We start from the raw sequence: 24,713 nt of genomic DNA, 5'->3' as shown, positions 1-24,713 counted from the left end.
CGAGCGCGCACCATAGTTAATTACCCCCTTACAGCTTTCAGTAGGCGGGACAGACGCTTAAGCCGGCTAAGCTGACAGTAATCTAGTGAGACTCCCCACAAGAATAGAGCGATCTAAAATTTATGGAAATGGGGTCTTAGTCTTCAAAAATCTGTCACCATCGGTAAAGGCATTAATCCTCCCAGACCCCAACATGTCAACTTAATGTGGGAAAAGATTTAAGGGTTCTGTTTTCCTCTTCTTGTCTTCTACCTCTGTAAGTCATATTTAACTTTTAGCCATATAAATAAAGGATAAATTGGGGGGGGGGGGGGGGGGGGTTATCAAATATATTTATTTATCAACAGCTAATTTTATGAAGCATTAGAACACAGTATTGCAACTATGTACTCAATATTTTGGTTATAAAGTTAGGAAAAGTACTACATAATGAAATTGACTGACTGAAGGGTAACAAAGCCATTAAAAGGTGGCCTAGTAGGACATGATCAGATAAAAAAACATCTTGATGTGTTTTTCACGCCCCATGACACGGTCATAACTTATCCTGTAGTCTGCTTTATGCATTTTGGTAATATAAATGACACAATATGTTGACCATCAAGATGGGAAAAAAAACACCAGAAAGGACTTGTGCTGTTGGTCTGGATGCTTTCATACATCAACACTTCAATGGGTTTCATTGAAGACAGAACTAAGGCTTACAATAAAGTGAAAAACTGAGCAAGATTCCATAGGATTTAGAGGAGAGTGGAGCAGAAATATGGCATACCAGTGACTGCTGTGGGGAAACGACAAAAACAGGCAGAACTTATAAATCCAAAGACATCATTCTTGTTGCTTTATTAGTTCTTTTAAGTTACAGTCTCTTGTGCAACAGTACAAATTCAGGTTTGGGGTGTCACTTTTGTGTTGCTTTCTAAAAGGACATTCCAGGGTGCATTGTGTTTCACTGATAAAAAGTCAACCTCATCTCCAAAGATCTTCACTAAAAAGACCTACTAAAAGCCATACTAAAATGTCATACACATTATGGTCTACTTTCCTGCTGTTCACAATGAACTATTTACAATAAAATAAGTCTGCACTGGAAGGATAAAAAAGATACATATCTGAAGAACAACTTATCTTTACGCTAGAATAGACTATTAATATGTATTATTGACAGTCAAACATGTTTATCAGGTGAATTTCAATCGACACTATTACCATTTTACACCAAGCTATTCCTACAAATAATGCACGGGTTCAACACTTAAAGCGAAAATGGTAATTTTTCGACCAAAAATACATACATAACTAAATAGTTTTAACATGATAATCATTAACCAAGATCTAGACAACAACAGCACAGGAAATGACTGTAGAATACTGGCTTGATTGCCTATGAATCACTCTCTCTGGCCTGTGTCTGGGAAACAGCAGACAACAGTATTGATGTTCCTCACACTCTCTGTCTGTGTATCAAATTCAATAGTCATTATGAAAGCTGGTCCATGACCTGGAGTTTGTCTGCATGCCAGGGTTGGTATATTACCAAAACTGCAACTGAGTTCACTTGGAAATGTTTGTAGTGATTCGTAAACACTGCTTGCTGTGTGTGTGTGTGTGTGTGTGTGTGTGTGTGTGTGTGAGAGAGAGAGAGAGAGAGAGAGAGAGGAGAAAAAGGAAGAGGGTGCACATGACCCCTAATTCTTATTTTTCAATCAAGTTATATAGAAGTGAAAACCTGTCCTTGAAGTACTCCTATCTTTTCTTTGTTAAGGGTTGAAAACTGAAATGAATCATCCCAAAATAACAACCCTCACATCCTGTCCTATTTTTTGACAATGCACAAAAGTTGCCTCGAGTGAAACCTAAAATAAGTTATCAATCTCTTCTTCATCCCAAAATACAGCCGGATACAGCACTTCAAATTAAATCTTTAGTAAAGATCAAACACTATAGCAGTCTTCCTGTTCCAAGCCTAGTCTTCTTTCACTCATCTTAAAGAATGTTAACTCACCTTCATGGTTGCTATGACAACATCCCTGGCTTGTAACTCCCCCTCCAAGTAACTAAGAAGGCGCAGCATGTCGTTTTTATTTAAGTCCATTTTGGGATGCCTCTGTAATAATAAAAGTCTCAATTTATAATTACTGGTATAAAACCACAAACTGGAAAATGATAAAAGATTCAAATCAAAAATCAACAACAAAGTATTTACTTCTACAAGTTCTTGCTTGACCTACGTTCTCAGATATGCTTAAAAATTACACCTGAGTTTTTTTTTTTTTTTTTTTTTTTTTTTTATTTAAAACACCCAAATATTTATTATCACTTTATGGATTAGGTTTGGTGAATTCATTAAATCTTCAAGCTGTGATAGGAATGAAGAATATAATGTGACATCTGATATTTCCTGGCATGCATAGAGAGTAAAGTAAATTTTCAGTAAATCCTGCTGTACTTCATTTTTTTTTCATACACATTGCTCATAAAATGTATCTTAACTAAAAATGTCCGCGCATTGTGCAACATGGCTAAACACAGCCCTTTTTGCTGAAATAAATGATATAAAAAAAGAAAAAAAACAAACATTTCTTCGTACAGAATAGAGCTGATATTATCCAAGCTCCAGCTGTTGAAACTCATAGGTCATCTTAACTGCAATAATGTCACTGATAACAGTAGAAGATACACAGACTGTAACAGCTTGCACAATACTTCACATACCACATGTGCTGCATTTGAGTTTTCTGTGCCCAGCATCCTTTGTATTTTATAATATATGATATCACTGTTATTATCAGTCTGTGCTGATAGGCACTAGCCCGAAGCAGTGGGCTAGTGAAAAAAGTTAATACTACAACTATAACACTACAACTTTTAGATCCTGATAGCCTAAAGAGCCAGTAGCTTCAGGTTTTTTGACACAAGCAGACCATATTCCCATAATAATAATAAATATCTTTTCAATTATTATATAAGTTTATAAAAGGTATTTAAAACATCACAGATCACACTCTAAAACAGGTTAACTGTTTAATAATAAATTGAACCATGCTCAAAAATTATATATTGATTTGCATTAGGTTTTTCTTGCATAAATAATAAAACAGATAAATAGGTGTTAAGATCCATAGGAAAACAGTCTATGATTGTATGTAATGATTATGTGTGATGTGTACTGTTCTGAAGACAATGACTTGGCAAAGTTACAAAGCAATACAACCCTGTTTGGTCAGATGAACTCCTCCCCTCCCTCTCCATCCCCCCCCAACCCTTCCACCTCTGGAACACTCACACTCAAGACAAATCTTATCAATACATTTCAATGAATTTAGAAAATTTTCAGATGAAACAGGTTTTTCTTCTGTCTCAGCTCAGACATAATTAAGCACTGGTCATCCTTCAGGTCAGTCATAACAAAATACATGGACGACATTTAAATTTACACATGGTTCCCTCGTGTACACAGAACGGGAATATTGTGTAAGTAATAGTATAGCAAATTATTTGTTCAACTCACATAAGAAAGTGTACATATGGACAATGTGAGTCGATCTTGTCTATAATGTTGACTTCGCATGATTATCCACAAACTGTATTTAATTTTTGACTTTAAGGGAAGTCGACATAAACAACACATGCTTCAATGAGCATCAAACCTAAACAAGGAAGTTAAACTACGCCAACTCTTCTTTACTCCCACAGTGCCCATTTATATCTTTTTCCTACCTTTAGCGTATTTGATGGCAATTTCCCGACCGACTCGTAGGAAGTCCCATGCCCTGATGCCGAGCTGGGATTTTTGACATTTCTCGACGCCATTTTGAAAAGAATCGAATATGCTATTTCAATCCTTGTTTGCTGCGATCAAAAAGATCGGCACATAATACAAGCGATGTTTATCAATCTATACTCATCTCTCCTACTCATATACACAGTATTTGCACCGCTTAAGTCTCATCTTAGCTATGTAAAACAACAACGAACCAACTAGTGCCCTTGCTAAGCCGAAATAGATCCAGAGAGGTCACGTGACCTTAATTGAAGTGCGGTATTATTAAAGAAATATCTTTATGGTATATATATTCAGTAAGATATCTAAACATAAATAAGCAGCCAAAAAATTAAATTATATTTATAAATTAACAACAAGATCAATTTATTAAAATGTGATTAGATTCTGATACTATTTAAGACATCTGCGGGACTATCCAAAGGAACCACATCATAAATGCGGTAAAATTGAATAGATATGAGAGCTTACGTCGAAGTACACTCCAAGGTAAATGAATATCAAGTTCACAAATGGTCTTAATTACATTTCATTTATCACTGAACGAGTAGCTTCTCAACCGAAGGGGCGTTAGCAAAGATTCCCCCCCCCCCCCATCCCCTGTCGATGAAAGTGAAAGTGATCTATGGAACTTGGAAATGTGTCAGAGGTACCGTATAAACCGTTTCGTGCAATACCAAGGATTCACGCTTTACTTGGTACTGTATTTGACCAAAAGTTCGGTTAGCTCAGTTTGTTAAATGCAAAATGAATACATATTTATATTTGGTGGCGTAAGCGTTTACAAATTATTCATAATGTGCATACCAAATACAGGGAGTTCATAATGTGATTTTGTAATTTGGTCATTGATTTACAGGGATACTACCAGTGCCACCCAGGCAAACCCAGCAAACCAACCCAAATATTTTGTTAACCATCCAGCTGTCTGTGGAAATATGGGACTGGATAGCAAGATGGGTCTCTGGGCAAAGCCAATGTGCATCATGGGGACTGTATCATTAACCTTTCCCTCGTACGTCATCACACCCTGGCGATGTGATGTACGTGTATGTACTAATAGTAAATAGTGTAAACAAGATTTTTTCTCTCTATTGTGTGTCTCTGTGACACACTCCAGATACCAATTACCAGTAAACTTTTCCCATATAATTGCCTTTTAGTAAAGTTACACGTGATTGAATGTGGTACTACTGTACGTATAGTAGTTGTACCAGTACATGTACATGTATACTGAATTTAGATATTTGAAATTGAAAGAGTGTATTCAAAGTGTTTTATTTATTTATTTATTTATTTATTTATTTATTTATTTATATTTGTTTGTTATTCACATTTCTAAAGTCATTAATATCATGTCCAAATTGATCTAATAATTTTTAGGCAAGAATGACATTTATATTATCTTTTAAATCTCTTTTAGGGTTTGCAAGTTATCTTTTATCATTATGATACATATTATTATTATTATTATTATTATTATTATTATTATTATTATTAAGTGGCCTTCAACAAATGTATATTTTTTTCATTTGTTTAATTGTTTGCTTATCTATCAATTTTATACATTTATGTGTGTGTTTATTTATAAATGAATACAATCATATGTTACACCAAATTTTTTTCAGCTAGGTTGATCAGACTTATTATCACACTCCCAAACCTTGGTTTAAATTAAGAACAATATACTCGTTTTAGTGATGAGGCTGTTGTGTACATGTACTAGTACTGTACTTATATGTTAATCAAACCTTTTTATTAAATATGATTGTGTATCAAGTAACTCATTATTTATAGCTATGGTACCTTAAAGTTTGTTATTCTCAAACTTGAAGTAAGCATGTAAACCAGACATAAAAAGTGCTGATAATTTCCTGCTCTGCTTATTTCAGAATATCAGTTTATTACAGAATTGCATGCCTGACTTGCTTTCTACTTAAATTATATTATGAAATGAATAAAATGGACTGTGCTAATATTATTAGCACAGTTCATTCCAATACATTTGTTTAAATAGAATCCATGCTGGCAAATTGCAAAGTTATCATGCAGCATTGATTTTTTTTGGATCTGAAAATAACTTTATGTGGACATAGCACAGTTGAAAGGATTCTATTCAGTGTTGTTAATTGTGTTGTATGTGTGTATATTTGTATGCATGCGTGTAGTATGTACTAATAAGTACATGTATGTAGGCAGTTATACGTGCGAGTGTTTTTGCTTATGTGTACGGTATATGCCCATGTTTCAGTGAATGCGGCAGAAATTTAGGATGAGAAAAATGTAAATATTGGAAGGTAGAGAATCAATTAAGCTTATAGAGAAAAAGACTGGCCATCAGAACGGGATCATTATGTGTAAACAAGGCAGGCATTGTACTGAAGCAGTGAGATCAATATAATAAAATTAAGTCTAAATTTTGTTGTAACCACACATACATGTAAGTGCAAAATTAGACCGGTGAATGCTTTTGAAATATAGATCTAGATCTGCTTGATGGCTCATTCTTTTCAATGGGGAAATTGTGAATTTTATACAGACCCTGTACTTTTCTAAATTCATAAATAAAAACATTCCTATTGAGTGGAAAACAACAAAACTGAAAAGCAGGCTACCAAATAGTATTGTTCTACTCTGTACAGCAAACTGTACCACAAATGCTTCACAGAAGTCTATTTATAATGATTCTAAAATTACCGGTATGAATCTGTATTACTGATTGAAGGCCCATTATAAAAGAATTGATCAGAAAATTGAACATGGTTATGAAACAACGCGTAATAAAAAATATTCTTGTCTAGGAGTGATTATAGTCCTTTTAGGTCTCTGAGTGGTTAAGATTGCTGGCCTGTGAGACAAAAATTTGCTCAGTTTAAGTGGCAAATCAATTTATTTTCTTTGTGTATGAATTAAGTGGCTGTCAGCAGTCTTTTTGATGAAGACAAAAGATGTAATCAGAAGAAACAATAAATTATTTCTTGCACTACATATAGCTGGTAAACCTATAGTATGGATGCTGGCATCATTAGAAATTGATGGAAATATATTGCATCTGAGAAACAAGGGACCAGTAAGTGAAATATTTGGCAATTGTAAATAACTAAAGGAAGTTGTTAAAGAGATTGCAAGTAATCAGAAAAGGGAATAAAAAAAGATATAATAATAAAAAAAAATTAATGGAAAGTGAATTATTATACAATCAGCACAATGCTAACATATAGTATATACTTGTTCATGAGGTAATACAAGGAAAATGTGTGTATTCACATTTATCATATTTTACAAGAACGGTCAAGGTTCTTACTACATGTAGTACATTTACTGGTATTTTGTGGGGAAACCCATACATGTATTACTACTCAAGCTCTCAAACCAGTTTTTGTTTCATTTAACTTAAAGGTTTCATTTTAATACATTAAATGCTCAGTTGTGATCTTTGAAGCCATGGAACTAAGTCAATCAGTTTAATGCATTCTATTTTGTGTTTGCATTTAGTTCTTTTTTTTTTATACAGTAGACAAGAAACTACTATTAAAAAAGAAGCATACTTTTTCCATGTACTAGTTGGACAAATACAAAAGATAATTGTAATATATACATAAAAGTACTTATTCAGTTTTAAAGTTTCTGGTTACCTTTACACTTTCCCTTGCAGATTTACGCGTGCTCTTGACGTCACTGCAGCTGGACGACATTGATATCACGGCCTCCGTCTGCTGTGGAGAAGGCCTCTGACACATATTGGCTCCGTAGTGCTTCAAACACGACATTATCCAAGACGTAGGAGATAGCAGCATTGTCTAGGTACGTGATAAGTAAGTTGGTGGTATTGTTGCTAACCCCATATGACCATTACTCATCCTGACCTTCAAGGCAACCACCTGTACAAAAGACAACCGACTCATGAAGCAGTTTTTCTAGGAAATTCTGGCTCCCATCTGCAAATGCAGATCTGCCCACGTGTGAAATAAATCTGAAATATTGTCACCATCAACAGTTGATGTTTTAACTCGTTCTCACACCAATGATTGCCCAGTGTATGTAGATTGCATGTACATACATGATGCTTCCATGTATTTACTAGTATTCTCTGTACATTGTATTCTCTTGCAGAATATGTGTATTCCTTATCAACATACTGTCACGTTGTGCGTTGAATGACTCGTCAAATGGCCCTGGAACAATTATGCCTTCTGAAGAACTTGCTGAATTTTTGGTGAATTTTCTCTTGTAATGAATATCCCATCCACATACATGTAAATATATCCACATTGACTGAGTGAAATTGATTATGAGACTAGCAGGTCTTTGAGAGAAGATGAGTCATCGTGTATATTTCATGTTGATTTCATAGGAAAAAGAAATTCGTGAAAGAACCTACGCAACTCGTGGGTGGCTGAGATGTGCTGACAACCCACAGATATTTGAGGTGTTAATATTTAAATTCTTATGAAACCCAGCATTTTTGTTTCCCAATGCTGCCGCTCTCCCCCCCCCCCCTTTTGTTGCCTCCAATTAATGTTGGGTTTATGCAGCCCTCATGTTTGTGTACAATTAGCACACTTTAGTCTACTGATTTTCTTTGGTTTCTGTATTGTTAACATCTTAACATACTTATCAGTAGATCTGAATGTTTTGTTAACTGCAAGCAACACTGACAGCCTCTATGATTCAAATTACTCTCATTCTTTTAGTACTTAAAGCGTGTCTCAGAAGAAAAAGAACAGAGAGCATACATGTAATAACTGCGCTTTTGATCTATATATTGAGTGGTTTCGCATGGATGAATCCGTCACATTATGAATATGTAGCATATAATGCATTCCCATCTGTTCTGAGGAACATGCTTTTGTTATTGCTGTGTGTTCAGATATGAATGTATGCATGAGTCATATTTGGTGTGCTTTGGTTAATTATAATTGGTAGACTTGACACTTAATTGACCTAGGTTATGGATGACAAATTTTGAAGGATAATATCTCTGTTTGGTGATGGAGATGCAGTTAATTTTTATCTCTCTCTCTCTCTTTTCTCTCTCTCTCTCTCTCTCTCTCTCTCTCTCTCTCTCTCTCTCTCTCTCTCCGCACACGTCCAATAATGATCCTTATGTGTTAATAGATTGGTATAGCATCAATAAGTATAGCACTGTATTGGTGCACATGCACCTCACTTCTGTTGTCAAATCATACTGAATAAAAGATAAAAAGGGTTCTCAGAATGCATTGTCGGGGTTGTCTGCAGGCAGAAAAATGATTTTTACTTCGGTGAGATTCTGCCTGCTGGGGGTCATAATTCTCAGAATACAGCTCTCATTAAAAGGAATTTCTTTTGTTCATAATTCGCCACCTGTTTCTGAACAGAGACTGCAGATTTGAAGGATAAATTTTTCTACATCTTATTGGAAGTGATATTATGAGATTGAAAAGAATATTTATGAACACTGACTTGGATTTATACCAGGTCAAGAAAAAAAGACTTACTAGTATATACATTTTTATATTACCCACAGATAGTTATTTTTTTTATAATTCTGTTTAGAATGAGCACTTATTTATTTATTTATTTATTTATTTATTTATTTATTTATTTATTTATTTATTTTCTTAAAAAGGATAGATAGTATTATTTCAATGTTTGATTAATTCAAAAGTGTAAAGGGAAAATCATGAGAAATGGATCAATACCCATTTCATAGAATATAATTTTGTATGTTTAAATATTTATATTGCTTTAATTCACATACCCCATAAACCAGCATTAAAATTTAATTCAATTTGCTTTTATTGTTTGGAAAATGGAAATAAGCCTGTTTATTTGACAAATGCATGTATACTTCATTCAAGCAGCAATAAAAGTCTTTTTCATTGGCAATGTATTAGTATACAATTGGAAGAAGCCTACATAAGCATTGATTTGTGGATGTGTTAATTGTCTCTGTCAATCAATAAAAGGAGATTTGATTTTAAATGGAAGCCACTATATGGGGTTTCATTTCATATATCTCATGGAAAGGATTCTTAAACTGATAGCAAATGAAATTAATATGAACGTGGCCTAACTTAAATTTTTAGAGAACATGAACATGTTTTTGTGGACCCAAGCATCCAGAGTCTTCTCGGTAACTCCCTGTTTCCAGGAATCTTAAGACAACATTTGTTGTTTAACTAAATGCCACTGGGATCAGATGACGGGTGATAATTGAAAATAAACACGGTCTCTATGGCACAGTTGTCAACCCCCATACATTGCTGTTATTGCTTGTGGTCACAATATTGATTTTGAAGTGAATGTCAAACAAGTTTTCCATTAATAATGATTTAAACACAAGGGGAGTTGTTTTCAAATATATAGTTATGATTGAACAATGGTTCTGCCTTTATTTATGTACTGTGTGTGCTGTAAATGATATAAAATTAATGCCAAATAATCTCCCAATGCAAGAACGTGTGGTGCTCTCTTGACAAAAATAAAATAGCTGTTCCGTTAATAGTTTATGTTCCAACTTCCAAAGTAAGTGATTATCATCACTGAAACATTGCAAAAAAAGTTTTCTATTGTTGTGAACCACCAGAAGAGTTGGTTTCAAAGGCCTGTTCACAACCAGACTAACTTGCACCAGTCTAAATGACATCGCCAGATGTCAAGATAGGACCGACCCCCTGAGATGATTTTGAAAATTGAAATCCCACTTGATTACAGTTAAATAAGACCATTTATGGTCTGAGTTGATTTAATGGATAATTAAAACATCCAAGACACCCTTAAATGAGGCTGTTGTTATTGTGTGATGTTATATGAGACTAGAAAATATACAGGAATATTGCATGAGATAGATGAAACTCTATACTGGTGCAGTGGGAGTGTCTCCTTAGAAAACAATAGAAAGGTTACATTTAAAAAGATCATGAATCAACAGAAACATAGAGAAAATAACAAAAAAATACTTGTGGTTAAATTCTGTTAGCTTTTATTCTTTGCTGCACTGCACTAGATTCTTTACAATGAACCATTATTCTGTCGTTATTTCTTTTGCAGTAATCTTTCAAATCCTGCAAAATCTTGCTCGATTTTATACTACAAGTGTCCTAATGCCCCTTATATTTTATTTTATTTTTGTTAATTTTTTATTTATTTATTATTATATTTTTACTTGGATGTCATGTAACAGAATTGCATACATGATGCATTTTAGGGATGATTTTGTTTAGCAGCAACAAATGTATGGATTAAACAAGTAAATCAACCTATTTCTATAACAGAATTCTGCCACTGGAAAGTGGGTATGCTGGCGTCAGCTTGGAGCAGCCTACAAACATATGAAAGGATTTTCTATGCTGGGTAACCTCTTATCTTGCTTTATTTTTTATTTCAGCCTCAAGTATCAGCTATTTCCAGACAAGTCTTAGATGCTTGGAAGAAGAGGAAAAGAAGTTCTCAACTTACAAAAGATGATAAATTCCAACTACGGATTACATTAATTATATATTTCTGTGGTCTGATGTAAAGTAAGGGTGTGTTTTTCAGTGGTATGGGTACACCTGTTCTGTGTTCCAATCTGGAGGAACCTGGTAACATTTTCATTGGTGATGGAACATCAGCAAACCTTGATAGAGCTTAGTATTTGGCATTACACGAGGACTCCCTCTTGGAAAACCCCATGGTTCAGCTTTCCATGGTACTGGAACCTATATTGTGCATCAGCACGGCTTTTTGAAAAAAGCTTGGTACAGCTTTATGGGGTATATAAGCACTAGAACGTCAGCATTCCTTGGAAAAAAACTTGGTTCTGCTCTCCATGGCATTGGCAAATATGGAAAAAAAATTCATCTGGCTTTACAAAAGGCCTTTTACGTTAAAACTGACCCATGTGATGCAAGCTTTCATCTGGGCACCTTAAACTTGCATACGAAAGTTTGTTTTTTTTTTTTTATTATTGTTAATGCTCATTTTATTATAGTATTTTTATTTTGTTCTTTTGGTATTAATATTTTTGATTTTTGTAAGATGAATTAAACTGTATATGGAATATGCCACATATGAATTAAATATTTTTCCATTTAAATAATAATTATTTTTATTACTTTTATTGGGTCGATTGAGGAGTTGATGACGTTATTTCTCTTCCCACACGCGTGACTATTGCTAGCTTGTTAACAGTATTCACTCCTCTAACACAATCGACGTCACTGTGTCAATAATAACACCCATTTTCTCACAGTGGATGGGTTATGTATGAGGCGTCAGCCAATATGGTGTGAAGTATAGTTAATAACCAATTTCCAAATGAAGGAAAGAGTGATGGGGTTTTCCAGAGGTTACAGGATCGAACATACGTAGAATTGTTCGCAAACGAGCAAAAACGATTTCTCAAACTTATACGCGATAAATACGGAAAGTTTTCAAAGGGAGGTGGAGGACAGAAAAGAAGATTTATGGCAAAAAATGAGTACTCTCAAAAGACACAACAGAATACTTATTCAAATATTTCGCTTAGTCAAAGCGCTTCTAGTGTTATTGCCTCACACTAGGAGACAAGGTAACAAATCAAGCAAGCTGGACATAAGGCACTAGACGGAGAGGAAGTTTATTAAAGGTGCCACAATACATGTAAAGGAGGGGAAATTACGGTTTGTCACCAGGTAATGAGACGGCGCATGTCGCGACCTCGTCCATTACATGTCTCACCTGACTTTCAGCAAATTTTGTGACAATCTACATTGCTAAAAATAAACAATGCGTGCACGGGTAATATACATTTTTTAAAATAAGATATTGCACGTGTCGGACCAAAATGTAGCTTATATGCTATCATACGGTGTCGCGAATCAGACCTGTGGCCAGCAATATAGGGGTTCTTTTTACAACCTGATATACGGAACAGAATCAAGATCTAATCTAGATTCAGAGCGGAGCTTTCCGGCCAAAATGGTGGTTCTTTTGAACCCCACTTGCCCAAGGGCCTGCGAACTGCAGTATAAATGTAATTACAAAGTTATGCCTAAACATTTGCATTTTGTACTAAAAGAGTGCAGTACGTAGCATATACGTTTTGTTCTAGAATAAAACAACTGTAGGACCAGAACGAAAGTCATTTTACCCTTAATTTTGTGAAATAGATCCACTATCCCCGCACAAGTTTGCCACCACAGATTTATCCAAAGTAAAATTGACTCAGTCATTTTTGTATTTTTACGACCTGAATGTAGACCTGGGCCGAAATCGGTCCTGGTATAACTTCCTGTCTGAACGCGCCCACTGAGAACGCAACCCGCTGGACCCCTAAACCTGTCGGCCCGGTTCTTAATCACCATCTCGGCTACAAGACGGTAAAACAATTTCATTAAAAGGAGCACCGCGAGACAAGCTTACCAAAAAAGTGTATATCAAAGACATGCATAGTTGAAGCTACAGGCAGTATACATCGTGTTTAATATAGCACCTCATTGCCGTGTTGAATTAGTACCAATAGGCTGTGGGCCTCTATGTCAGGTGCAGACGGTGTCACGACTATGGCCCCATCGACACTGGGATATTGGAGAATCCGGGGGGTAGGTATGATAGTTGTCAGTTTTGCAAGTACATTGTATTCTTCTACTCGGGTTTGGCTATTTTAATTAAAATAAAATGCATCTTCAACGTCTTCGCTTGGTTAAGCATGACGTAGCACGTTGTTAATAACATGACAAGGAATGCTTTCAGGCTCATATTTGTAATTGATTTTGAGCAATGTAATGTTGTCAGTATTGTTCACTCTCCATGTTCCTTTTCACTGAGCGGTACAGTTTTCTGTATCGTCCCAGTTTGACCGGCCCTTACGTGCAATTTCGATGCCAGGGGTTTTACTACATTTCACAAGCCCCAATACTCCAATCAAAACGCACCCGTTTAACTGGTCATGTCGAGCACGGAGGGGGAGGGGGGCTCAGTCTAGGTGACTCTCTTACGTAATAGCCAAGTTGAAGTCGTCAATCTTTCAGACTAGTGCGATAAAGAAAATTGTACCGCTCATTGCTTAAAGGGCCCAAGTTTCAACCATCTTGAATATACTTCTCAGTTTATGAACCGTTTCACTTTTTTCTAGTCTACGTCTGCTTGTCATTATTATTATCAGAGTTAGCTTACCAGCATTAAAACAACCCATATCGCAGTTTTTTCACTTTTTTCTAGTCTACATCTCTTTGTCATTATTATCATTATCAGAGTTAGCTCACCAGCATTATAACAACCCATATCGCAGTTGCCTACAGTAATGGTTTCTTGAAGAAATCGTGTCAGAAAAGGAAAAGCACTCCATTGCCCTTTGATTATACTGCCTCTGTCGCTCACTGTTCTTGAAAATAACGTTTCAGTTGGCCCAACCCATCAGACTGCTGTTACAATACGTGGGAGAGGATTATGAGGAAAAACTTTACGATTTTGGACCAGGTAATAGTTTGTCTACCCTCCCCATCTCTCTCTCTCTCTCTCTCTCTCTCATTTCTACTTTATATTCATTGCAATTTGCTCGACGCATTAGTATCTTACAAAACGTATCAAATTACGGACTGAAGCTATCCTTCACGTATCTTTTATGCGAAAGTAATCAGCAATAAGTCACGCTGAACGACCTTCGAAATTCAAATCACGGTACGGGTTTTCATATACATTTACCTGAGCGAACGAGTTTCAACTTTCCCATATAGACCTATGATAAAAGTGTCCTCGTCTATAAATATAATTACGTATTTTTATTTTCTCCCCCCCCCCCCCCCCCCCCACCACTCCACTCCAAGGCAAAATCCTGTATCCGTCAGTGATGTGTGAAGTTGATACACTACCATTATGTAAAGAGGTCGATAGTCACAAAGCTATAAACTGGCGTTTAGCTTTTTTTATTGAAAGCTAAGCTGAAGTGCGGGTTAAAATGATCCATATAACCGACCTGAACGTATGGTAACGTCCGTGTTAATTCGATCACAATCCCAAGATTCCGACAAATTTGAACTCGGAGGTGTCGCAGTAATTATTATATATATTTATTAAGACAGGCTAACTTTATATAACTGTATAAGCTGACATGAGTGTAGACCAGGCATCCAGCTTGTTTAATACCATTTTTAAGTTTAATAAAAAGTTTAATAAAAATTTTTGATATTAATTGAAATCATTCGTTTCAAGGTTATGCGCGAATTGAAGGGGAATCTAAGTAGAATGCGTCATTGGATCACTAGGAGAAATGGTGGCTACACATTTGTAGTTGTGGAATTCCTTTTTTGCTTGAAATTTTTCTCTTTCATTTGTAGTTACAAACTACTTTAGATAAAAAATAAACCTTTGTTTTTTTTTCTATTTAAAAATTTAAGTGATGGCAAAATCTATTTGCCTCTTCTCTGTGAGTACTTCTCTAGCTAGTCCAAACCCATCTGGGCGGAAAAGCAGATTTTTGGCACATGAGATTCATAGCCGAACAAGAAACATTTTAGAACCTTAATGATCAGAATCATAATTAATACAGCAACAAGTTTAGTTGTGATGGGTATATCGATATAGCTTAATTAGTATTTACTGGGATAGTTTGACGTCACAAACACAAAATCATCCGATGTTATCCGAATGGTCTGAATCTCCTGAGTGAGACAACCTAATATACGTGTACAACGGCAGAACTGCAGCTGCATACAGTAGTAATATATATGTGTAAAGCACAGTCCAACGTACACTGATTGCTTTTACTTAAAAAAGCGATATTTGTGACATACGTATGTCGTATTTACAGCTTTTAGGCGGGGCTTATTTCCTAAAACGTCCAAAAATACTAGTAAAAGACTGGGTTAATATTATCTGTATATGTTGTACGCTAGGGCACTTACAGTGAGCAGCCTTTAATTTGGTTTTTTAATACAAAAAGTTGGTGAACTCTTTGCAAACAGATATAGCGTGTGCAGCTAATATTGGCTGGCAGAAAAAGTGGGGAAAATAAGACTTAAACATCATTTACTTGTATATCCAGTTCACCCTGCAAACTATTTGCTGACTCAAACTTTTCATTTAGTATTAGCAGAATGGTTTTCGTGAGGAGATACCGGTGTGTAAAGTGCACCCGTTTTTAACTGCTATTAAGTTATTCCAAAGTTATAGCAAAGTGTCGACTCTCCCTGCAGACTTCGTTATTCACTTGCACTGACCTGACGTGTGTTAGAGTTGAAGGATGAAGAGTAATGAGACGCGTTTTGTCTCGCAGCGGTCCTACCTCCGGATGTGCCTCTGTGTTAGCACCAGTCATTTGAAGGTGTCACCTTAAGTCGCTGACGTCCCCATCGTAGCCTTCGCCTCTTCAGTATTTATGGCATTGCCTCAGCCCGTCGGTGGGTTTGACGATCATAATAACGTACTTGCAAACATTAAAGGGAGAACAACTCTTCATGTGAGATCTACATTTCACAATAAAAACATTGTAAACAACTCATAGAAATATAATATATTCTATTTTACCACAAAAATGGCAGTTAAAGCAATCATTCTGAAATCTGTGCTTGTCTTCGGACCATGTGGCCTTCATAGATGGCTATGCTCTGTAATAATCTCTTAAGAGATTATTACAAAAAATCTTTCTAGAAAAAAAAAGAAAAAAAAACAGGGACTGACTTTGAATGTAGAAATGGATTCACTAACCATTGGTTAGTATGGGAAAATTGATGTTTACCCCAGGAAAATTCATTTTTTGCCAAAATGAACAGTTGTTATCCCTTTCAAAATGGCGAGTCTGTCCTCTGAAGTGGGTTCGCTGCGCAATAACGTCGCAATATTTGCGGTATTGTCGCGCACATGCAAACTAAACTTCGGTGCCCTATTACCATGCGCTCTCTGTGAAGCTTTCGGATTTTAGTAGCTGTGAGTATCAATTTTAATGATCCTGTATGTGTGATAACACTATTTTTTCCTTTCCAGAGCCTTCTTATGACCGTGAGATATGGTATCTTCACAAACACAGCCTAGGGCTGGCTTTCCCTAACGTGAGTTGTGAATATAAAGTCTTTATAATAATTATTCAAAAAAAAAAAAAAAAAAAAAAAATGGAACAAAAAAATATTGTCAGAGAGTTTCACATATTTTGTGTAATATTTGCATAATATGGACTTGCCCCATCATTTTAGCTTTATACCATAGTGCCGTCCGATATGGAAAGAAATGAACAGTATTTATCTGGCACTGAAGCAGACCACATGTTTGATCTGAAAGTTTAGCTAGACCAATATTTTGGAGTAAAGTTCTTTATGACACAGTCTCAGGTGCCTCTCAATACACCTCGTGATTCCGAATTCACTGGAAACTAACCACTGAACCAGCGTGACACTTGGGATTAAAGCAGATGTATTTACCGTAAAACGGCGTAATTGAAGTTTTTTTTTTCGGGATATTCCCGGTGAGTCGAATTTTTCCTGTCCATTTTGCTAATGGCTGAATTTGATGTTGTCAAGATCTAGATCCTGCAGAATTAAACCATTTGGCTACAACTCCATCCACTCGGGTAAACAGATTAGATGACTAGCAAAAAGCATTTGATTATGAATTAAAACCATCGAAAATCTGATGGACTGTCCGTTATCATAAACAATAATAATAAACGAACAAATAAATACATAAATAAAAAAAAATATGTATTTTCCGTTTTAATAGCGAGAATTAGATACTGAAGAGAATTATAAGCCTGTATGAAAAATGTTAACTTGAATATTTACACAGTTAAAATTCACTTTTAAAGTTAAAGAAATTTGTACCATATGTTAAATCCAGTTTCTGAATTTTTAGAGATGTTTAATTGTCTACTAAAGCAGCCATAATAATATACAGTTTGTGGGAGAGTGAGGAAATGAGTTATTATACCGAAGGGATTTCGGGAATGTCTGTTGTTGAAAAGACTATTGAAAAGTGTTCAATCCTCTTCAAAGGTGAAATCAAAGTCGAAATCCCCCACAGGAGCGTCCCACTCGGGCATGTCTTTCTCGGCCTCGATCTCATCTCTGGGCATGTTCAATGCCAACTTGCCATCTTCCGCATTTTCGAGCATCTCCTCGGCCATCATGCCGCCATCTTCCACGTCCTCACTGGGGACGTCCCACTGAAGCAGCCCGTTGTCGTCTGCCGCCTCGTCGTCTGGCATGTCCCAAGGCACAAGATCACAGTTACTTTCGCCAGTGCCGGGAGTTGCGGCGTGCGCTGCCTCCTCTGTGGTAATGTGAGTTTGGCGGTGCGCCGCATCTTGGAGGCACCTTACCCTCTCCATGTCCTTCAGGACAGATTCCTTGAAGAGAGAAAAAAAACGGAAAAATACCATGAATGAAAAAATCTGACATACGAGACAACGACCAGATGTTTCTGTGTAAAGTTGATAATTTTTACATAGATCACTGCAAACGTTTGTTTTTGTACAGAAATTTTAATTTACAGCCCTACGGAGTAATAAGACATGTTGACACGTGCCATGCGTGAATTACTAGAAGTTTTATATAGCCAGAATGCCTTAGTCGCTGGTAACGGCACATACTCCAAAACCTGCGAACAATCTATACTGATATAACCGGATCAAAGGAAAATTGAACACGAGATTTTCGTTTGTGAAATGTGCGCCCAGACACGGAAAAATAATCATCAAATAATGAAAAAAAAGGAAAAGAAAAAAGTTAAAGAATTAAAAGAAAAGTACATGAATTGAAAAAAGGAAGTCAGTACCTGCACAAAAGCAAGAAGAGGGGAGGACTTGCAGTCCATGGGGAACACATTAGTGTGATAATCAGCAAGCCAACTGAGAATAAAAGCAAACAAACAAATAAATAAATAGATAAATAAAGCTGAACAGAGGTCAGATTAAACGTAAGTGAACAAAGACTGAACAGAATGGGTCGAGACAAATGAAAAAGAAAATAGGAGAGAGAAAAAATATCAACTAAAACATTGAACTAAATTCTTCAAACAAATGAAGTCTTACCGAAGGCGCAATATGTCCTTCACGTCCTGAACTCTGTTGACTTTATCACTGGAAATATGAGAATGATAAAAATTGCAATTAAAATATTTCATATGTACTAGCTTGTTTAAATTTGATCGATAAAAGTACATGTATTTGTCTCTGAAAAAAAAACACCTATCGATTATAAAATTTCTGCATAATCAAATATGAAGCTATTGCTGTATAATCAGTTTGTGTGTGTATATCTTCGGGATGCATTAATTAATGGTCAGATAGATGATTAGATAAAAGGGAAATAAAGAAGAAAGCGGCTTACCAGATCAAGTTTTCAGCAAACTCCCGGAATGTCGGTTCTGCATAGTCGGCATGGAGGATATTTCCAGCCAGGATTTTCACTTTGATGGCTGCTCTGCCGTGTGGCTCGTTGTACCATAGAGGATGTCTGGAGAGAGAAATTGGCGTTATAAAAATTGGACACTCTTCATTTTTGAATAACGATTTAGATTTAACCAAATAAAATTTCACTTATACAAAATAACAGTTCATTCGGCCTACTGCAAGAGAATTCTTTTGCACTGCTTGTCTGAACTCTAAATAAATGTTGCTCCAAAATCAATTGGTGAATTTTGGACTAAAATGTAAAACATTTACCCATGTTAAGATTGAAATTCAGGTGAAATAGGTATTATTTACTTATTTATAGACAAAAAATAACAAACTAATTCTACAAAGGGGGAATGAGGAAAGATATATTTAAAATTTTCATAACCATGGACAACATAATAATATTCCAAATTTACAAAGTTTTAGTGATTATTTTTTTAATTACTGCGATTATATTATTATTATTATTATTCACCTGCCAGTGTACAACTCGAAGATCATCACGCCGAGAGCAAAATAATCCGCCTGAACGGAAGCGGAAGTGCGCATTAGAATTTCCGGGGCGAGGTTCTTGGTGATGGTGTAAGCTACCATCCCCGGTCCCCAGCTACTCTCTCCGCTCTCGTCACTGCGGTGGGCGGACCCCAAATCACACTGGAAAGTAAAGTGAATAAAAATGATATATGAACATGGACGAATGAATAAAACCACTGCACAAGTACTAACGTGCATGGTCTACGATGTATGCAATGATCATGTTTGTTTCACTTTGCAACACAAATATAAATGGAAAGTCGTTAAGTAAAAATGCTTAGAATCCGCATCAAAGTATATCGTTGGCAGTCCTTCATTTGATGAATTGCTGTCACTTTTTTAGATTCACCACACTGCGCGTACCTTGGTATGCAGTTACCGTTTTAAAACGTTATTTTGCGCTGCATTTCTGAAACTTGTCTCTTTAATTTGTGAAGCGTGAAACTTAAAATTTTGCGCTTTTACTGATATTACTGTAGCTCACCACTTTTGGGATGCCATTCCGGTTTATTAGGATGTTATTCAGCTTAATGTCAAAGTGAATAAGTTTTTTATTCCTCATGAACTGCAGGGCTATACAAACTGACACAGTAATGAACTTGACAGCCCTTGGCTCTAGGATGCCGCTGAAAAATAGGAACGAAAAATGAAAAGAAAAATAGACAGCCGATTCGTATTTCTTTTATATCTTATCTTCTGTGTGATTTTAAAATGATGGATTAATCTGGTATCATTACAGTATTTTAAACGGGAGTCAGAAACATGGTCTATGTACAAAATGAATTAGAATAATGAATGAAAAATAAGTAGTTTTTTTTTATAGAAATAACCAACATCCGCATGAAACCAGCACGGAAGGACGAAAATTTGAAATTGGACATAAAAAGTCAAATACAGTTAAAACGAATCCGTATGTTTTTTAAAATACAAGCAGGAAATTAAAAATAAAAAATAATCAATGAATAAAACGTACTGATAATCGGTTACACGCTGCAAGTCAAGCGGGCAAAGTTCTGTCAAGACGACAGGTAACCCAGGCTTTACTTCAAATGAATGATGCAAACTAAAATAGCAATGAAAAGATAGCATGAATATGAAATAATGACTGATGATGAAAGACGGCGACTTCCATCATTCAAGGTTGGACACTTAACATGTACATGAATATTCATGAATAAAATATAGGAAAATGAAGGAATGAAATTTAAAAAAATACATCAAGAGGCAAACGTAATTTGGCGTAAGAAGAATCAAAGTAATAAATAACTTATTTATACGAATAAGCAAAAAATAAATAAATAAATAAATAAACAAGTAAATAAATAAATAGTTACCGCAAAATGAAATCATTTTTGAGTTCTTTAAGAAGATCGATCTCCTTTTCAAATGCTTGAGCCCTGTCGATGTCTACCGGCACTTTTAATGCCCAGTCGTTTGAAAACTAAAAGTGAAATAAAAACAAGATATGTAACAAAAACACTGTCCGTCCACCAGGTAAGGGCAAATCAATAAATTTACAAAAGTACTTCAATTCTTATATGTATTTTTTCATATCTAAAAATAACATGGCCGCCATCTCACAACCAGAGTCTCGGATGTGGGGATGGAAACCGTCTGCTGAGAGAAAGAGTCAGTTCTAGATCTAAACCCAGGGTGACTCCATTCAGTAATATAAAGTACTCCAAAAATGAAAATTATCAAAAACAATTTTAGTTAAACCAATTTTTCCATTTAATATTGGCCGTTACAAAATCCAAGCAGATATACATAGGAAATAATTTCAAACCTGATATACTTTCCCGTAACTCCCAGATCCGAGGATTTGCTGTGCTGGAAATTCAGCCAAGTAAAGCTTTCGGATCTGAAAATAAGAAAACTCATATGTGGTAGATATTTCAAGGTAGGCCTATTTTTCATTTGTTTTAAGTAACACTTCGTTATTTTCGCCAAAAACCAGGTAAATATCTGTCTGACATTCTCAGATCTAACATAACTGTAAATCTCCTTCTTCTAAACGCATGGAGTATATACTTCAAAAGCCGGCGTCATCGGTTGTAACCCGCTGGCAAAAATTATAAACCTAACGAAGAGGACATGTAGGCTTAGATCCTAGAATTCTATAAACGAAAAAACTTTCTCCTAAAATTTTAATACAGATCTACATGATTATTTACCTTATATTCCAGGGCTCTGAGCTTGATGTATTCGTAACTATGTCTCACACCCAGGAACGCTAGATGCGAGATGATAATCATTTCAAATAAAATTAGAAACTATCACAAATTGCTTGCTTTTGCTTGCGCAAAATCTTGAAACTCTGCCGTTACTATCTGACGTCATATTGGCCTCACGAAACGCATGGCGAGGATCTATGACGTCATAATATCGAACCGAAAATCATGAGGGGTTTCCCGCCAATATTGTCTGTGGAGTATTTCTGTATATTTTAAGATTTTTTGTCTCAGAAATAATAAATAATCAATAACATCAATAAACTAGGTCGAGTTGATGTTATGGCGTTTATCTTGTAAAGCACAACATAACAGTCAATCTTCCGCTTCTTTTTTTAACCAGCTACCTTATTACTTGGATGGTGACGTCAAGCTGACCCAAAGCAGCGCCATCTTGCGATACATAGGACGAAAATATGGACTGTGTATGTATTACATGGATAGCAATGCTTAAATCACTCGTTTGGACTGAATTTTTCTTTATTATTTTAATCTGAAGAATTTGAGAAAAACACAAAAAGGACAAAAATCAGTTACAGTGTATCAAAAACTGATAACAGAATTTCCTGCGAAATCATTTCATATGTTTCATACATTAAGTATGCACGTTTTTTTTTTTTTTTTTTTTTTTTTTTTTTTTTTTTTTTCCATATTCCAGGTGGCAAAACGGAACAAGAAAAGACACGTGTTGATCTCATTCAAGCCCAGGCTACTGACTTTAAGATGGGGTACGCCAGGCTGGTTTATGCCGAGAGCAAGGAGGAATTCGTAAGTACATATTAGAAAAATGAAATTATGTATAATCTTATTTCCAGCTATGTGAGAAGCTTTTTAGAAAGAGAAATTGCTCATCAAAATAACATAACAAACTGTAATTATTTTTTCTCTTTCGTGGGAAACACCCTTAGAAATATCTCGACATAGATTGAAATTTCATTGGCTCTTAGTTGGTCGACATTTCTCATAAGTATCCAAGTTGCTTGTGTTTTGGGGGTTGATGTCAGTGCCAATATTACTCTTAAAGCAGTCCCCTTTAGTTTTATAAAACAAGAAACAGGAAAAGCGCCCCCAAAATGCACAATGTTGTAAGTTCAATTATGAGGTGTATGACTCCTCCCCGCACCCCAACCTATGGGGTCATAACATCTGTACTTAATCTAAAGTACATGTATGTGCATTTCAGGAGGATTTAAAGATTGGATACTTGGCTGTGCTTCCAACAAAACTGGAGGAGTTTTCCGAGTTTCTGGGCGATCTTCCCTGGTTTGCCGGAAACGAGGTAGAGTAAAGGAAATCTTTACTTTCTCTCCTTTGGACATAAATAAATGAATCCCAATATCAGATCTTCTGTATATGTGATTATATATTCAACTAATAATCATGAATATTCAAAGATCACTCTGTCGAAGATATGACTACTGTTAATGATATTATATACTATCGAATACTGTATTCGTAAAGCATTAATCTATTGGCAGTGGGACTATTGGCATGTACTAAATGAAATATCACGGAAATGTATTCAAAATAGTGAAATTACTTTGGTAACTTTGAGAAGAACGCAATAAAAGGACAAGTTGTGCTGAAGCAGAGATGTATTATTCTGTTCATAGCGATTAAGAATAGGATGATCTCACGGCAAATTTTGTTGAAAATGGATATCATTGGACTATTTTCAGATATCAATTGCGGACTTTCTGATGTATGAGTACCTTGAAGAGCACCTGATCCTGCAGTCCGAGTGCTTAGACAAGTACAAAAATTTAGCAGAATTTGTGAAGAGATTTGAAGTACGTTTATGCATTTTTATGTCGTAAAATATTTCATTGGACAACAGATAAAACAGCGTTTTTTTCACACACTGAAGGAATTTTTAGTCTTATCCTTGAACCCCCTTTACACTGGACGGCGTCCTCTCTGTGCCCCGTAATACGGCACCGTTTGATAGTAAAAAAAAACATATCGTGCTGGCAATTGAGCATTCATTCTGCACCCAAAGCGATGTTTGTGTCTCCTTTCTACGACCACAGCGTTGCCAGTTTCTTGGTCGCACAAAGGACACAGAAAGGACGCCGTCCAGTTTGTAGGGGATTTTAAGACAGAGGTTTTTAATATACGCTGGGTGTAGGGTTTACACTTCCATACAAGCGCCAGCGAGAAAAATCCTTATGTAGTTCTGACGCCACACAAGACACTAAAAACCATAGAATTCCATGTTGCTACTATTCCGACTCTGTTATTTAACATATAAATACGGTTATAAATGCGCACCGATGATAATTGTTAAAGATTAATTTAACATTTTTATTTAGAGTTTGGATCGCATCCAAGAATACCAGAAGTCAAAGGATTTTATAAACTGGCCAATAAACACGCCCGTGGCCCAACACGGCACTATAGCAGACCCAGAACCTCCATTACCAGAGCCAGTGACGGTCACAACAACAGAGGACGAGGGTTCAGTCGCTCAGAGCGAAGAGAGCAAAGATCGCGGACCAAGCACACTGCAACAAGCTACTGAATGAAATGCGGTCAGAATTATGGATATAAGCTTGGATTTGAATCGCAGTTGAGGTGTCAGAAGCACTGTGGACAAGCTAGCTGCTTCAAATTCAAAATTCCACTTATTGTCGTAATGAACAATTAAGTAGGGCAAGATGGATGTCTGAAAACAAACAAGCTTGCCCCGATCTGTCCTCATCGCTACGTATGATGGACTAATCAAGATTGACGGGTCATGCCATACATGTTGTAGTACATTTCAGATTCCGATAGGATATGGAAGTCAGTGCTAAATAAAATATATTGGAAATTTGCCTTAATATCAATTCTG

At 35.9% G+C, this 24,713-nt stretch overlaps 3 protein-coding genes and 1 long non-coding RNA gene across 6 annotated transcripts in view; 2 read left to right on the top strand and 2 right to left on the bottom strand.

Annotated features, from left to right (window-relative positions):
* LOC106178714 (cortactin-binding protein 2) overlaps positions 1 to 4,047 on the bottom strand; it is a 34,124-nt gene extending 30,077 nt beyond the window's left edge. For both annotated transcript variants that reach the window (XM_013562008.2, XM_013562009.2), the window contains exons 1-2: positions 3,721 to 4,047; positions 2,006 to 2,107 (exon numbers count right to left, since the gene is read on the bottom strand). In XM_013562008.2, the coding sequence (XP_013417462.2) occupies positions 2,006 to 2,107; positions 3,721 to 3,813 (195 nt within the window). In that variant the 5' untranslated portion in view covers positions 3,814 to 4,047. The remainder of the gene's footprint in view (positions 1 to 2,005; positions 2,108 to 3,720) is intronic.
* Positions 4,048 to 4,193: 146 nt separating this feature from the next.
* On the top strand, positions 4,194 to 8,229 carry LOC147761077 (uncharacterized). The gene is made up of 3 exons (XR_015335059.1): positions 4,194 to 4,273; positions 4,644 to 4,833; positions 7,440 to 8,229. It is a non-coding gene; the product is annotated as an uncharacterized LOC147761077 (long non-coding RNA).
* A 4,825-nt stretch (positions 8,230 to 13,054) lies between these two features.
* LOC106178706 (glutathione S-transferase Mu 4) lies at positions 13,055 to 24,696 on the top strand. The gene is made up of 8 exons (XM_013562000.2): positions 13,055 to 13,332; positions 14,134 to 14,209; positions 16,712 to 16,776; positions 22,224 to 22,305; positions 22,539 to 22,648; positions 23,064 to 23,159; positions 23,560 to 23,670; positions 24,193 to 24,696. The coding sequence occupies exons 1-8, from the start codon at positions 13,267 to 13,269 to the stop codon at positions 24,403 to 24,405; spliced, it is 819 nt and encodes a 272-aa protein (XP_013417454.2). The 5' UTR covers positions 13,055 to 13,266; the 3' UTR covers positions 24,406 to 24,696.
* Positions 17,939 to 22,225, bottom strand: LOC106178705 (cAMP-dependent protein kinase catalytic subunit 3-like). 2 transcript variants are annotated; one of them, XM_087015543.1, is made up of 9 exons: positions 21,824 to 22,225; positions 21,436 to 21,510; positions 20,984 to 21,090; positions 20,623 to 20,712; positions 20,134 to 20,275; positions 19,591 to 19,769; positions 19,048 to 19,173; positions 18,750 to 18,797; positions 17,939 to 18,065 (listed from the first exon to the last, which is right to left on the bottom strand). In XM_087015543.1, exons 1-9 carry the CDS (start codon positions 21,902 to 21,904, stop codon positions 18,053 to 18,055), a joined length of 861 nt encoding a protein of 286 aa, XP_086871669.1. In that variant the 5' UTR covers positions 21,905 to 22,225; the 3' UTR covers positions 17,939 to 18,052. The 2 variants fall into 2 exon arrangements, with proteins under 2 accessions (XP_086871669.1, XP_086871670.1); XM_087015544.1 differs by lacking the exon at positions 20,623 to 20,712.
* Positions 24,697 to 24,713: the final 17 nt, after the last annotated feature.

This window comes from Lingula anatina, chromosome 6 (assembly GCF_051362555.1).
Source record: "Lingula anatina isolate TDL-2025a chromosome 6, LinAna3.0, whole genome shotgun sequence".
NCBI lineage: Eukaryota > Metazoa > Brachiopoda > Lingulata > Lingulida > Lingulidae > Lingula > Lingula anatina.
This window is presented reverse-complemented; position numbering and strand designations above follow the sequence as displayed.